At 44.5% G+C, this 15,667-nt stretch overlaps 1 protein-coding gene across 1 annotated transcript in view; it reads right to left on the reverse strand.

Annotated features, from left to right (window-relative positions):
• The window catches only part of CEP72 (centrosomal protein 72), a 28,841-nt gene extending 15,064 nt beyond the window's left edge, over window positions 1-13,777 (reverse strand). Inside the window, exons 1-6 of the mRNA XM_033169945.1 lie at window positions 13,639-13,777; window positions 11,892-12,019; window positions 8,659-8,851; window positions 5,054-5,168; window positions 2,112-2,290; window positions 1,100-1,203 (exon numbers count right to left, since the gene is read on the reverse strand). Coding sequence (XP_033025836.1) covers window positions 1,100-1,203; window positions 2,112-2,290; window positions 5,054-5,168; window positions 8,659-8,851; window positions 11,892-12,019; window positions 13,639-13,711 — 792 coding nt within the window. The 5' untranslated portion in view covers window positions 13,712-13,777. The remainder of the gene's footprint in view (window positions 1-1,099; window positions 1,204-2,111; window positions 2,291-5,053; window positions 5,169-8,658; window positions 8,852-11,891; window positions 12,020-13,638) is intronic.
• Window positions 13,778-15,667: the final 1,890 nt, after the last annotated feature.

A 15,667-nucleotide genomic window follows, 5' to 3' on the forward strand; every position in this document is an offset into this window, starting at 1 on the left:
GCTTGGCATCCGCTGCAGGAATTTGGAACCCATGTTGCTGTCCTGTTGGCTTTGGGGCTTTTTGAAAGGGGGGAGCTGTTCCCATGAGAGTGGGAGAGGTACTCACTCACTCCTTTCTCCAGCTCTTGTCTCCAGTTCACACCAAATTATGTTTTGAAGCCTGGGTACTTCCTGGCCCCATCACTCAACTTGCTGCTCTTTAATGCTATAATGTTCCTGGCCCCTATGGAGACTCCTGTGTGCTATGGAGACTTCCACTGTCTCACACCTACTCTTCCGAGCTCTTCCCGGGTGGTTTGTAGCCAGGCAAACAGCCGTAAACCACCAGGTCTCCTGCTGAAGTTCCTACCCCTCTAGGAATCCCTTGTGAGTCCTGCAGTCCCTGGTGGATGCGTCAACAGGAAAAATAATTCGGGACGGGGAGGGCAAAACAGAGAAGCAGATACATCATTTAAAGGCTTTTGTGATAAAGCTAAACAGCTGGGTTTTTAAGAGCTCCATCTAGACCCAAATAACCTGCCAGTTGCAGAGAACTGGTCGGGGGGAGAGGGAGGCTCCCAGAGATGTATCATGAGGATGTGAACCCTGCCTATCTCTGCCGGGGGGGGGGGGGAGCCATTCCAAGGTAATGGAACGCTGGAATGCACTGGGAGCTTCAGAACACTGTTTTTTGTTTGTTTGATTTATATTCCCCCTTTTCTCCAAGGAGCTCAAGGTGGCGGACACACTTCTCCTGCCCTCCCCATTAATCCTCACAGGCTAGGAGGCTGTGACTAGCCCAAGGTGACCCAGTGAAATCCATGGCTGAGTGGGGATCCTAACCCTGGTCTCCTGGGTCCTAGTCCAACCCTCTGGCCATGCTGCCTTTCACACTGGTTGTGTTAAAGGCAACCAGAATCTGTATGGTATCTGAAGAAGTGTGCATGCACACGAAAGCTCATACCAAGAACAAACTCAGTTGGTCTCTAAGGTGCTACTGGAAAGAATTTCCTATTTTGTTTAGAATCTGTATGGTTTGCTTCAAGAACCACACACTGAGTTGGAGGCATTCTTGACGTGGGAAGGATGTACAACACAGGATTTAAATGTTTTTATTTACCTCGGGCAGGTTTTCTTGCTTCCACTTCTGCAATAAGACAAGCCGTGCTGGAGAGGTTCCTGGCTTCCGATGCCTCTTAGTATTATCTTCTATTTTGTGAATACCTCAAGAAATAGATTTAAATAGTAAATTAATCTACAGAAACCCATACTATATACCACAGCCCTGTAGTTTCCCTTCCAAGGTCGTCACTTTTACTATAGCTCTGCCTTTGTGAGTTTTCTGCTGTGTGTTTTGCTTCTCTCCCCCCCCCCTTCCTACTGTTGTTTACTTTTTTTAAAAAAAAAAAGCTTGTCTGTCCTTTCTTTGTTTGGTTCTTCCCTCCTGAACTAGCTGCCTTAAGATAAGGCTCCATCTCCTTGGTTGGAACTAGAAAAGGGGCCTTTTAGTAGTGGCGCCATATATTTGGAACACTCATGCAAACTAGAATATACCACGAATGCTCATACCAAGAACAAATTTAGTTGGTCTCTAAGGTGCTACTGGAAGGAATTTTTTATTTTATTTTGTTTTGGCTATGGTAGACCAACACGGCTACCTACCTGTAACCACCCTACATCTGTTTTTCGGCAGGCCTTTAAAAACTGGTTTTTAAACTGTGTTTAAAAGTATCTGGTTGGCTACTGCTGAAAACAGGATGTTGAACTAAAAGGACTTGGCCTGATCCAGTCGGGCTCTTCTTACACTCCAAATCCCAACCTTGGCTCAGTGGGGTATCAATACAAAGGCAGTGGTTGAGTGTTTTGAGATGGCAGACTGCAAAAAAAAACTTCCATTTATCTCAATGGTATTGCAGGGTGGTCTAAGGCTCCAAGCCTACATTGTGACATCATCACAAAACATCAGAATGGATACTGAAGAGAGGGATGTCTACCACACAAGTAATAAATTCCCAACTATGAAATAGGTCGGTGAGCATTTTAAACTACCATGCAACCCAGAAACATGGCGTTCCACCCAGCCTGTCATTGAAGACAACATGAGAAAAGTAACAAACAAACAAACCACATACTGTTTAAATCATGGAATTCAACTTTGGGGTGACTCTCGGTCGATCCAGTTATTCCTGGAGGCTTACTTAAGTCCCATTCACACTTTGTAATGAGGTTCAGGACCTCCTCATCATCTTTATCCATCACCAAGCACGTTTTGGACATCAAGTTAATGTATTCAACTCTTGGATGGGCAGAACTGCAGCAAGAAAATGGCATGCTTTTTATACCTTGCTTAAGTTTTCATTTGAGAGAAAAATGTATCTTAAGAAACAAATTACGACGTGATCCCTCTTCAGGCACTGCTGCCCTAAAAGGGTTGCGTGGATGTTAGCTTAGCCCTGCCCCGCAGGGCCATGCATCCAACACTCAGGTAACCTGAGCGAAGCTCTCAAGTGGGGAACCTTGTGTACCCATAGAGGCTTCCTGCATGACTGGGGAGCTTGTGGGGAGCCTCCACAGACAGGCAACACTCTCTGCTGCAGAAGATCACTCAAATCACCTGAGAGAGGCTAAATGTTGTCCTCCACAGGGCTGCTGTACCAGGGTTGCTTTTTAAAGTGGTGACATCTGAAGACGGCCATGGAGAGCTCATAATCTAATTCTAATTAACACACTTTTGATGAGGGAAAGTAGGTCAGTTAGCCTGATTAAGGATTAAGACTCAGAAGATCTAACAAGAGGTTTTAAGCCTTTCAGAGACTTCCTGTGCCACAGAAAGCAAACATAGTTGCAGCTCAAGCTTTTAAATGAAGCCCAAGTACTTGGATATTCGCCATGTCTGCATAGTACATCCCTACATTCCTGGCTTTGCCTGAAGCAGGATGAAACGGCTCCCGTTTGAAACAGGAACCACATGGCCTGTAATGGCTCGGTGCCAAGGCAACTCTCAAGTATGACCAGATATGCCAATACTGTGCCTAACTCTTGTCTTCACACAGATAAACAAAAGGCATGTTTGCTGCAGAGTACAAGCTGCACATGAATCTTTATTGAACACTACTGATCAGTTATCATCCCGTTTTCCACTGGCGCATGTGACACAGAAAATCTGCCCTACTTGTAGATGGTGGGATTGTCGTCTTAGGTATGCAGAATTGCAGGAAGGAAGCAGGCTGCATCAGTTAAAGAAGCAAAAGCTTGTTCGCTCTGCCACACGAATCAAAGCACACCGGACCTGCACAAGTCTACCGATGGTGCACTACCCAGAGTGCCAATTACGGGGGTGGGTGGGGGGCACACATAGACCAGGCTGCTTCTACCCTTTTGAATCTTCATTGGCAGTTCGACCAAAATGCTTAGAAAACCAAAACCAGGCGGCTGATACTGATTTCCCTTCTTGCCAGGTGCTGCTGGCAGTCAGGCCTGTTGAAAAGCGGAGCAGTTATGCATCTTCTATCATGCCCATAAGCCCCACAGACTGAAAGCCTTCGCCAGACCCCTTCGGCCAGCCTTCCGAGAGAGGCAGTGTGGTGTAGTGGTTAAGGGCGGTAGACTCATAATCTGGTGAACTGGGTTCGTGTCTCCACTCCTCCACATGCAGCTGCTGGGTGACCTTGGGCTAGTCACACTTTTTGAAGTCTCTCAGCCCCACTCACCTCACAGAGTGTTTGTTGTGGGGGAGGAAGGGAAAGGAGAATGTTAGCCGCTTTAAGACTCCTTCGGCTAGTGAAAAGCGGGATATCAAATCCAAACTCTTCTTCTTCTTCTCTTCCTCCAGTCCGGTCTAAGGAAATTGAGAAATCCCAGCATTCACATGAAAATAACTGCTTGTGTCTAAGGCAATTGCCCCACCTTATACCTGCCAGTTGTTCTGGACTACAACTTCCATCTAGCTAGCATGACTGATTGTCAGGGATGATGGGAGTCATAGTCCAAAACATCTGGAGGGCAAAATGTTGAGTAGACTACCTTGCAGGGTCGCTTTACCTGTTCTCCTGTCCACCACTTCAGGCTGCAGAACTGGCAGGGCTAAAGATGCCACGCAATACCTGGTTCCACACTTGTAAGAAATAGCTATTTTAGTATGGCAACACCTACACTTTGGAACTCCCTTCCTATTGACAGCAGACAGGTGCCTCTGCTGCATTATTTCTGGTGCCTGCTTGAAACCTTTTTGTTTAGGCAAGCTACAGATGTTGACATGTTTTAATTTCTTTTTGGTTACTAATGATTTGTTTTTGAAATGTTGTTAGTTAATTGTATTTAACTGCTTTATTGATAATTCTCATATTTATTGAAAAGCACTTGGAGGTTTTGTTACAATATATAAAAATTGTATAATTTTGATATATTTTAATTGAATAAATAAAGTAAGACACAAGCAAATAGTTTCATGTTTGTTCATGCTAAGATTTCTCCATCTTTACTAATCTCATGCTAAGATTTCTCCATCTATTGTGACAGGGGCTGCTCCCCACAGATGGTTCTCCTGTCCCTTAGATAGTATGGGGTTGGGGTACCACACTCAGAAAGGGGAGCCTCAAACACAACCCTGCACATTTATCACTTTCTGTGCAGGCCTTGGAATCCCAGCCTATTACTTTTCAAATTCAAATCACTTGGTTTCAAAACTAATAACCTGTAATGCCTACAAAGCCAGTTTGAGGCCCTCTCTCTACAAAAAATTATCGCAGGCAGGAGCTATTAACACACAGGTAATTTCATGCATATTGCTGAGCCTTTCAGACTCTGGAGATAAAGCACTGAAAGTCGAGGGCCAAGATTCAAACGAAAAGCTGCATCCAATGCAGCAGAGAGTTGCAGTCAGGAGAGGCACTCGGAGAAGTCCAAGGGCTTCACCACACCATTATGGTGCTATTGCAGAGCACAGTAACAGAGCACAGTAACAGGAAGGGGAATCCATAAATTCCTCAGGAAGCCCTTTGGGAGCCCATCCCAATTTCCAGATATTTCCACAATCACATGATTACAGTTGCTTGAACCCTTGTTCTGATGCTACCTTTCCATTTCAGTCCATCTTGTTACCAGTGGAGGCTTCCTGAATTTATAAGCATGATCTGTAGGGAAATGTAAAAGGGATGCTTTTCGCTCACTGTCTCTCACAGGACGATCATCTAAAAAAAGAAAAAAAAAACCACCCAAAAGGGAAGAAAATGTATTTACGATGGTCTGCATGCAAGGAGAACATTTGCAAATTCAATACTAGAATATTCCCAAATTTATAAGATGGAAGTTTTTTTCCATAAAAACCCCACACCATTTTGTGCCTCGTGGCAACTGCCCCTGTGCGCCCCCCCACCCCACGCTTACACCACCGTGTTGAAGGGAACAGTGAGTGCAGAGGGAGGGTGGTTTCTGAATTTTTTCCAGTACAGGGAGAAGACTTCAAGGGCACCATGTTGGCAACCCAACTCCAGAGGGCAGAAACTAAACCAATGGGTTCAAATTCAAAGATGAAGGCTAAGTCTATACTAAGAACTTCCCAATAATATGAACCGATTGCCTTGGAAGGTGACAGACTCTGCTTGATAAGCTTGATACCCACTTATCAGGAATGTAGTAGAATTCCTGCACTGGCAAGAGGCTAACTAGATAACCTTTGAGGTACCTTCCAACTCTGACGATTCTCTTCCCTCCCCCTCATGCCTAAATCTGGTGCAATCGACTGGACTAAGTTCATGGTGACCCTGCGTACAACGTTTAAAATATGTGCACTGACTTATTTTGAACATTATCCGGGTTTTAATATTTAAGTTTCTTTCTTTCTTTCTTTTTTACAAACTCTATTGAAGTTTTTAAAAACAATTACCAAGCATAAAGTGTTGCCTACCAGGACAAAATACATGTACAGGTATTTTATACTTCTATTCATTTAAATTTTGAAATATTTTCAAGCTGTGAGTCACTATAAGTCACTTGTGAAAGCAGAGTATAAAATAATAATTCAAAAAAACTTTTCCCCAAAACTTGGGGAGAATGGCACAATGAAAAAGAGGGTACTGATTTGCTCCCTCAGTCTGTAAAACTCAGGCAAAAAATCGTCAGAACAATATCCTAGTGGCACAGAGACAGACGCCACCAAGAGATGCTTGTCAATTCACCCTTCTGAGCCATAGCCCCTTCTGGTTAATAATGAAAAGAAAGGGTCCAGGGTATCTTTCATAACACTGCAAACCAAGAAGGGGAGGTACTGCAAGTAAGAGAAAGAAATGGGAGGCCAATGATTTCTTTTTAATTTTCACACCATAAAGCAGCCCTATGCACCAGGGGCATTGCGTGGGGGGTGCCAGAGGGATGTGGCCCCGGGTGAGGATTTTTGAGGGGGCGCGAAGCAGGTGCCTTTATGCAGGTACCCAAGTGTGGGCCGCCACTCCTCTCCTGGTGTTGGAGAAACCGATGCTCACGGAAAGGAGAACTGGGCTGGGCTGCACTGGGGGCGCCAGAGTGGGGGTGCCTGGTTTGCCTGCCAAGTGCCATGTCAGCTGGGCTCCCCCAAGCAGGGGCAGACAGGTGGCACAGTGCAAGCCTGTGGGCTACAGTGTGGGGCAGGATCACTGCAACGGGGTCAGGGGGTGAGGGCTGGGGTGCTGCAACGGGCTCCTTCACCCTCCATGCCCTGTCGCACGCACACACCCCTGGCACTCCCAGCCACGTACCAGCGCATGTGCGCCCCAGGCGCTGTGAGCTCACCCCAGACTGCAGCTATGCACAGTAACTCAGAGCAAGGCTTTCAGTGCCGCTGCTCCGGTTTAGTGCAACAACATCTACAGGTACCCATGATCTGTAACTTCCAGAAACAATTGAGGACATTTGTTTCACCAAGGAGAAGGGTCTCCAAAACTATCCCCTGAGTAAGACTGCCAAGAACTGCATGGGTTTGTGTAAATGTAGGTAAGTATCCTGTCAACAGAAATCAAGCAGGAAACAAAGAAAACTATTTTCTTATCAAAGTATTTATGTAGATAGCTGCAATGTACAGCAAGGTGTGCGTTATGAGGACGTCTAATGATATCACATTTACAAAAAAATATTGAAATGCAACCGTCAAACGGAATAAAGCTCCCTTTCATACACAAACTACTATTACTGTGACATTGTTCAAATGATTGCTTTATGGTCATGGTTTGGCTCTTTAATCATTCAGAATCAAGACTCTGTAAACTGAAGTCACCTTTCCCTTCCCATCGAATCTATGATAATCTAACTGTGCTAGCTTTTCCGATTCCAAATGAACGGTAGAACTCACAGGAACTTTGATAGGAGAACCATGATAAATTCTCCTACTCCCTTCCCCCCCCCCCAGTTAATTTATTACATGTTTTTGTCATTGTGTATACACATGCACACTGTAACTAAGAAAGTCAACCTCAAAGTCCTGATTTCTTTATACTGCTCAGAAATTTTTACCTTGCAAGGGAAAAGAAGCCAGGCTCTCTGCCAAGATTCAACAGCCATCAAGGCTGTCTCTTACCACTTGGAGGCTGGATTTCTGCCTCTCAGCTACCTCTCCCTTCTACTTCATGGCTGACAGTTCCCAAACCCACCTTCAGGTGAAAAGCAGCTTAAATGCACTGAAGTATTTGTGGGATGGGACAAGACAACAGAGAACAGGAAACAGGACTGGCCCCTTTGAGCAAATGCAAAGAATTTGGATACAATTTGCAAAGCTTCCCTATAAAAAGGCAAGAATAATACAAATGGATTTGGTAGAAGGTTTAGAATCATAGAGGTGGAAGGGACCCTGAGGGTCATCTAGTCCAACCCCCTGCAATGCAGATCAAACCTGCAACCTTGGCATCATCAGCACCACACTCTTGTCAACTGAGCCATCTGTCAGTTTTTCAGAAAATGCATACATAGGAAATGAAAAAGAAGGTAAGCAGCAAAAGGGAATTATGGCACTTCGTTTTGCCACACAGCAAAACAAAAGCAAGAAGAAACAGCTTGGTCACAGAATGTACCCTCAACAAGTAGCAGCAGACATCCTTGTTTCCAGATGAGTGCATGTGTATATGATACATGTGCTTTCAAAGATCTGTTTACTGCATTCACATTCTACATTTACCGGTAGGTGCTTGCCTTTAAAAAGTAACATGAGATGATAAAAAATATTTCCCATCTTTGGGAATACTAAAGGTAAAGGGATCCCTGACCGTTAGGTCCAGTCGCGGACGACTCTGGGGTTGCGGCGCTCATCTTGCTTTACAGGCCGAGGGAGCCAGCGTACAGCTTCCGGGTCATGTGGCCAGCATGACTAAGCCGCTTCTGGCAAACCAGAGCAGCGCACGGAAATGCCATTTACCTTCCCGCCAGAGCGGTACCTATTTATCTACTTGCACTTCGTGCTTTTGAATTGCTAGGTTGGCAGGAGCAGGGACTGAGCAACGGGAGCTCACCCCGTCGCGGGGATTCGAACCGCCAACCTTCTGATCGGCAAGCCCTAGGTTCTGTGGTTTAACCCACAGCGCCACCCAGCTTTGGGAATAGCTGGGCTATAAATCTACCGGTAAACTAGTTCATCCACTGAAGAGAAAAAATATTCTAATCACCTTTCCCCCCTTTTCAATATGAACTAACATGGCTCTGTTGTGTCATCTTACTCACCCAACTGCCTGAGATTCGGGAGCATGTGAATGACAAAAAGACGATAATCAGATTCATTTTTAACAACAGGATTCAGCCGGAAATCCACATCCTTGAGTGCAGTTAAGCTGTGGAGTCGAAATACTTCTGACAAGGAGGAAATGCAATTGAAGTAAAGATTGAGCTTTTCTAGGCATGTAAGATGTTGAAGGCCCTGTTAAAAAATGGTTAAAAAGCAATTGTGTGTTTATTCCCATCTTACAACTCCAGTAAACTGTGTGTAAATCAGTATTTATTGCTTGTAGCCACAGACCATTGCAAACAGTACTGAGCAAGTTAAATAACTGAAGCTAAGATGTAAGAACATGAGCCACTGAGCCGCCCAATTTTCATTTAACATAAGAAAGCATAGCTAAAATAAACCATTCAGTGAATTCTTTCTGCTTACTAAGATTAGTGAACACTTTTGCAATCCACTGACGCTTTCTTTAAAGCTCAAACTTTCCTAACTGCAGCAGCAAATAATGCTACTTAATACACTCATGTTGATCTAAAAGCAAGTATCACACACTATCCTGTATTGAACACATATAATGGGATGGAAATTTCACTCTGAAAGCGTCATATAATGGATCAAACAATAAATAATGGGTTAAGTACTCTATGCAACCACATCCACAGATATATAATCTATATCAGGGGTGGCCAACTCCCAAGAGACTGCGATCTACTTACAGAGTTAAAAACTGGAAGTGATCTACCCCCTTTTGGGGGGTTCGGGACAAAGTTGTTGAGTTTTTTCAGGGAGGAGGTAAAATGTTGAGCTTTTTTAGGGGAGCCACAGATGTTCAGCCAGAGAGCCAGTGTGGTGTAGTGGTTAAGAGCGGTAGACTCGTAATCTGGGGAACCGGGTTCGCATCTCCGCTCCTCCACATGCAGCTGCTGGGTGATCTTGGGCTAGTCACACTTCTCTGAAGTCTCTCAGCCCCACTCACCTCACAGAGTGTTTGTTGTGGGGGAGGAAGGGAAAGGAGAATGTGAGCCGCTTTGAGACTCCTTCGGGTAGTGAAAAGCGGGATAGCAAATCCAAACTCTTCTTCTTCTTCTTCTTCTTCTTCTTCTTCTTCTTCTTCTTCTTCTTCTGGGGAGCCAATGATCTACCAGTGATCTACCACAGACATCCAGTGATCTACCAGTAGATCACGATCTACCTGTTGGACATACCTGAATATCTTACATAAATATGTTGGTACATACCTTCCAAAAGAAGCAGTTGCTTAATCTGAATAGGGTACCTTAGATAATTGTTTAGTTATAATGCCCACTACTCAAGTAAACCAACTGAGGCTCAACCCTCAAGGCTCAATGGTGGTCTGAAGGCCTCATTGAATAGTGGCAACAGGAATACACCTCACCAGTGGGGTTCAACCTCTCAGGGCCACTCAGATTCGCAGCCCTGAAGTGCTCTTGCAGGCATGGCTACACATAAGCCTTAGCTAGGATGGGCTTTAAGCCAGGAGTTTTTTGTTTTTTTACTATACTGTAGTACAATACACTAGTACCATAAATAATGACTATATTGTTATAAACACACATACACATAACACCATGTTTACAATATTTTACAGTTTATAATTTTTTTAAAAAAAATAATTACAACTAACTCTCCGTCAGAGGGAGAATGCCACTAAAAGCCCATTGCGCCCACCTCAGCTGACTTTAGGAACTTAGAAAGTTGCCATATACAATACAGCTCCTTGTTGTCTGTATTGACTGGTAGAAACTCACCAGGCTTTCGGTATTCGCAAGCCCTGCCTGGAGATGTTAGGGATTGAAACTGAGACCTTTTGCATGCAAAGTCCTGCCTACTTATGACTCTTCCCAAATCTATCTACTGTAATAGTTGCCAACTAGAAGTCTGTGAGCCAAACCCAGCCCTCAAATGGCCACCAGTGGACCCAGTGCTTGCTTACAGAGTCAACCTCCTCACAGCTAACCAGGAGGAAGGAGAAACAACCAGTTGACCAGAAATCTACCCTGGTCCGGATCTTTCAGCATCCGCTGACTTGGTGTACACTGGTAGGATGGACCCCAAAAGTTGGGAGTGCTGGTTTGGGCACACAAATTCGTGAGAGCACACGTATTTGAGACACCACATTCTCCTACTATATGTCAGTTATATCTCTATGACCAGATCCAATATCATGCTTATTTATCCTGAGTAAAAAGCTCCTTCCTACTACCTTAATTTTATCCACTAAGGAAACCTGAATTCAGTTCCCCACATAGCTATTAAGTTCACTGGGTGGCTTTGGACTACTCCCTGTTCCTCAGTTAACCTACCTCACTAGGTGCTAAACTGTAATTGGGGAGGTGATGCTGCTGTGAGATGTTTTAAAGAAAGAAGAATTAAAATGGATCACAAATATCATAAATCCAGACACAGAATAAGGAGTCATAGTGACTTCACCACACTTACGAAGACTGGGACCATCTCTTGGGGGCTCTGAGTGCCAGGGCACTCACAAAATTTTGACTGTGGGTGCCCGGCCTCCACCCATTGCCACAGGCTGCCTTACCTCTCTTGTGGGGCCTCTGTTGGGGCCTTCGTGAGACTGTGCCAGGTCCCATTGGGCCCACCCACAGACACACCAGGCCCCAACAGGCCTTCTGAAGATTGCACTGGGCCCTGTCGGGCCTTCTTGTTGGGCCTCCCCATGGTCGTGGTGGGTCCCATTGGGCCTCCTCCTGCCGTGTGATGTCACACACGTACCGCACGTGTGACATCACAGCTGCACACTGGGCACACATAAAGCAGTGCAGAATCTGGCATGCCTGCTTATGAAAACAACTTCTTCAGTGATTCCTGAAGCTAACCTTGAGCCTTTTGTGACAGTTTTTTTTTTTTTTTTACTCTGGCCAGTTTTTGTTGGCTACAATAAAAGACAAATGAATGTATGATATGAAGCTGCTTTATTATCAAGTTAAGAGTATTGGTGCATCTAGCTCAGTATTGTCTATTCTGAATGGCAGTGGCATGTTTTATAACCTATACTAGACCACTGAAATATGGTACCTTCTCAAGGGATTGAGATATCTTGGGTGAGCTTTAATCTTTTTACAGATTGTTTATAGTTGTAAACCACAACAGGGTAAAATAACCAATCCTATATGCAAACTGGGTGAACAATGTCTGAAATGTTAATTCAATAGATCTACAATGTAAAACATACAAAGCCCCAAATATGCCTTACCTCCAAAGTAGTCAATGCATTGCGTGAAAGGTCAAGTGATTTTAGATGAATAAAATTTTCCAATGAGTTTCCTAAATGACTAATCTTTTCATGGTAAGTTCCAGGAAGAGACAATGACCGGACATCAGCTAGAATGAGAAAATTGTTGAGAGCTTAATAATTCATTCCGATGGCACTTAAGGAACAACGTATTTCATGATAATAGTGTGGATCAAAGTGTTTAGAAGAAGTGTTCATCAAGGAAGAAAAAGAGAATAGGAAGGAAACGGGGTGGGGAAAACCAGACTTCCCCTGCACTGACAAAATATTATGTGTAGCCTACATTTCAAACTGCAACTGAATGTGGGTCCCAAGTCCTAAAAGGCTAAAACAGAAAGTTGATTTTCTGATGGCTCCAGAGAACAAGAGATAGAAAATTGGCAAAGTACAATATTGGATTGGACCAGATTTTTTTTACTTTAAAAAGGGTATATGAAACTTTGAAGTTGTGCAAAATCTTTTGATCCCATAGTTAATGGTTCCTTTGAGTCTACTGCATCTCTGCTATGGTCTCATCTCCTTCCAAATGGTCTCACTGGGGACAGGCAGTTATTGTCAATCTTTGCATAACTGGGGCATTCAAGTACTTCCAAATCAAATACCTATCCAGCTTCAGAATAAATTCATGTTGTTTCTTCACACAAGTGAGTGCTTTGTCTTTGCCTTTTACCAGTTGGGGTACAAAATACACCCCTCAAAGGCAGGGTGGAAGAGTTTAATTCTTATTCCCACACACACACATTCTCCAGGTGGCTCCCCAATGTTGCTAGCCTCCAACTCCCATCATCCCCAGCCAGCATGGCCAATCATGAGGGATGATGGGATATGGCAGGGGTGCCCAAACCTTTTTCAAAGAGGGCCAGATTTGATGAAGTGAACATGTGTGAGGGCCAACCAAAGTTGTTCAGCTTTCTTTTACGGCTGAGGTTTACCCCAAAGTTTTTGAGCTTTTTTTTAGGATTTAAGATGCTGAGCTTTCAGAAGGATTTTACCCCAGGACAGGGGATTAGGATTAGGCCCCTGAAATGGACTTTGGACATGCCTGGGATATGGAATCAGGCAACAGAGAACCAGTTTAGTCATCTCTGTGCTAAATTATTTCAGGTGTAAGGATGTGCTATCTAATAACACCTGGAGAGGCAGATTCTACATTTATTTTCAGTATTATTTCCATTTTAATTCAGAAAAGGAAGTGTATGATGGGAAACACTGCTGCAAAATATTGTGCCTTTCTCTTTTGAAGAAATTCTGAATGTGTATTCCAAAAGTGTGGGCTGGTGCAAATGGGGGGGGGGGGGGTTGGGTCAAAGTTGTTGATCTACCGCAGACATCCAGTGATCTACCGGTAGATCACGATCTACCTGTTGGACATGCCTGCGCACTGGGGGGGGGGGCTGGGAGCAGCAGCAGCAGCACGTTGACTGCGCCTGCGCGAAGCCTAGGACGGTTTCCCCAAGGAAACATAAACGCTTGCACATACAGCGTCCCCTACTGGACAGAGCATCGACCCGTCAATCAACAGCCTCCTGCCTCTCCGATAGGACAGCGCGCACCCCTTGTCCAGCCCCCTCCGCGGGTAGTGCACCAACCCGCCCTTTTTGCCGCCTGATTAACGGATCCAACAGCCAGTCAGGGGCGCCTGGAGTGCGGTTTGAAAGCTCCGTCTGTCAGTCCACCCCCCCTCCCTGCACCCACGCTCGTCGGTCACCGAGATTCTGGTGCGTCAGGCAGACTCTCTCGCGGATGCTTTCCTCCGTCAGCGGAACCCCGTCCGCGGCCATCGCTTTTCGTGCGCCCCGCTTTAAACAGGCGCTTGCCGCCCTGCCTGAGGGGAAACCAGAGCTGCCGGAGCCTCCGCAGGGCGCATGCGCCGGGTCATGCTAATCCCGCGCCGGGAAGAGGCCAATCGGACCCTCGGCCTTTGGGAGCGGAGCCGCCCCCGAAGAGGCCGCTGCCCACTCAGCCGCTTAAGAGTCGGGAGCTCCGGTTGCCGGGCAACGGCTGAGCGAGTTCCGCCTTCGGGGCTGCCGGGCGGGAGATTCTCTGCCTCTCGCTCGGGGCTCTGGAGCGACCTTTCAGAATAAACATGAGAAATACATGGGGGAAACAAAAGCTACCTACCAGGGCTTGATTTGTAACACAAAGCACAACTACATTATACTGTACTATGATCCGGGGACATCCAGAAAGTACAAAATAAATGCAGCTGCATAAGAACACGAACCATTCCCAAAATAGGATAATAAACGAACCTCTTAAATATATATGTACATATGTAATGAGAGGCATGAGCTCACTTTTGCCGGGCGATCTCTTAATATTGAGTCTAATTTGAGACGAGCAATCTCTTTAAAATGTGTGTGTGCTTATTAGGTTCTTATTTTTACTTTGCTTATGTATTCTGTGATTTTATATTGAGATTTCATCCTGTGAGCTATTTTATTGCTTAGCCCTGTGATTATGAGAAGATTTACTGGAATTTTGTTCTTTTGCAATTGCAGCTGAGTAATAATTTGTCATTTATGCCTTATTTTTATGCCTTTTTGAAATGGAGTTGTGTTTGCAAAATATACTGAGTCCCAAGAATGTAGAAGCTGGTCAATCCTTTCCTAAATGAATAATGAAAACTGGATTATTTATAAAGAGCACCATAGAAATGCGTTCAAAACAATGGGAGTACAACACCTTCAGCACAGAGCATGATTCTTCCTCTGCCAGGAACTTTAAAGGGGAAAGTGGGATGTTCAGTTTTTTATGGAAGTAAGAAGGAGGATGTGTGTTGCAAATGTCTTCAAGATGTTCTTGTACAAAGTCTTGCTTTTCATGAGATATCAAAAGGTACAGAGGGAGGATGCTCACAAACTGCCTCTTCTTGGGTGGAGATTTGATGTCAGAGTTTTCCTCAGCATTTGGAACAAGATGTTAATAAACTTACATATTACAAAAAAGATGTAATCAAGCATAGGAACTGAGTGATGGCAAAAGTGTTTATCATGAGAAGGATTTTGTAATTTCTTGAAGAACATAGCTTAAAATGGGTCTCCTTCCCATTGGTTGTGAAAACAAGTACAGTAGCATACTCTGGTCTGCAAAGGAAAGTTGAACCTAGTGGCCATGAAAGGGCAGGATTATACATACACACATTTATAATATCACTTGATTATTCAATTCTTTATGACAGTAGCCTGGTCTTCCCATACAGCAGAATGAAGATGTAGAATCCCAAGGTAGATAGCATCATTTCTGAATCCTAATCAACCCTTTAACTTACAAACTAGACTACCACGAACAAAGATTTAGACTTCCTCCTCCCTGCAGATGATTGCTTCTTTCCAGAAGAGGTAAACAGGCATCAGGTACCCTCTTGTGACATCACTTACCTGTACATAGGCCTTTTAATATTTTTGGCAAACTCTTTTCACATCTTCAAAACATGAGCAGGTCATTCCTGTTATGCTAGGGGAATCTCTCCTCAGAACATTCTTGATCCTCTGTTGACCAGTCATCAAAATTTGGTGGAAGTGTGACCCACCGACCCACCTGGAACAGACCAGCAAGTGGATCCATGTCTTTTTCAGAGCTACAGTTGTCAGAGAACTCTCCCTTTGCAGAGTTGTGGTCTGGGGCTTTGGCAAAGCAATCCATTGATTAAATTCTTAAAAGTTTATAGTTTTACATTTTGTAGGTACGGAACAGGCAAGAGAAAGTTAAATTCCCAAGGCCACCCCAGATAAATC

This window comes from Lacerta agilis, chromosome 14 (genome assembly GCF_009819535.1).
Source record: "Lacerta agilis isolate rLacAgi1 chromosome 14, rLacAgi1.pri, whole genome shotgun sequence".
Taxonomy (NCBI): Eukaryota; Metazoa; Chordata; class Lepidosauria; order Squamata; family Lacertidae; genus Lacerta; species Lacerta agilis.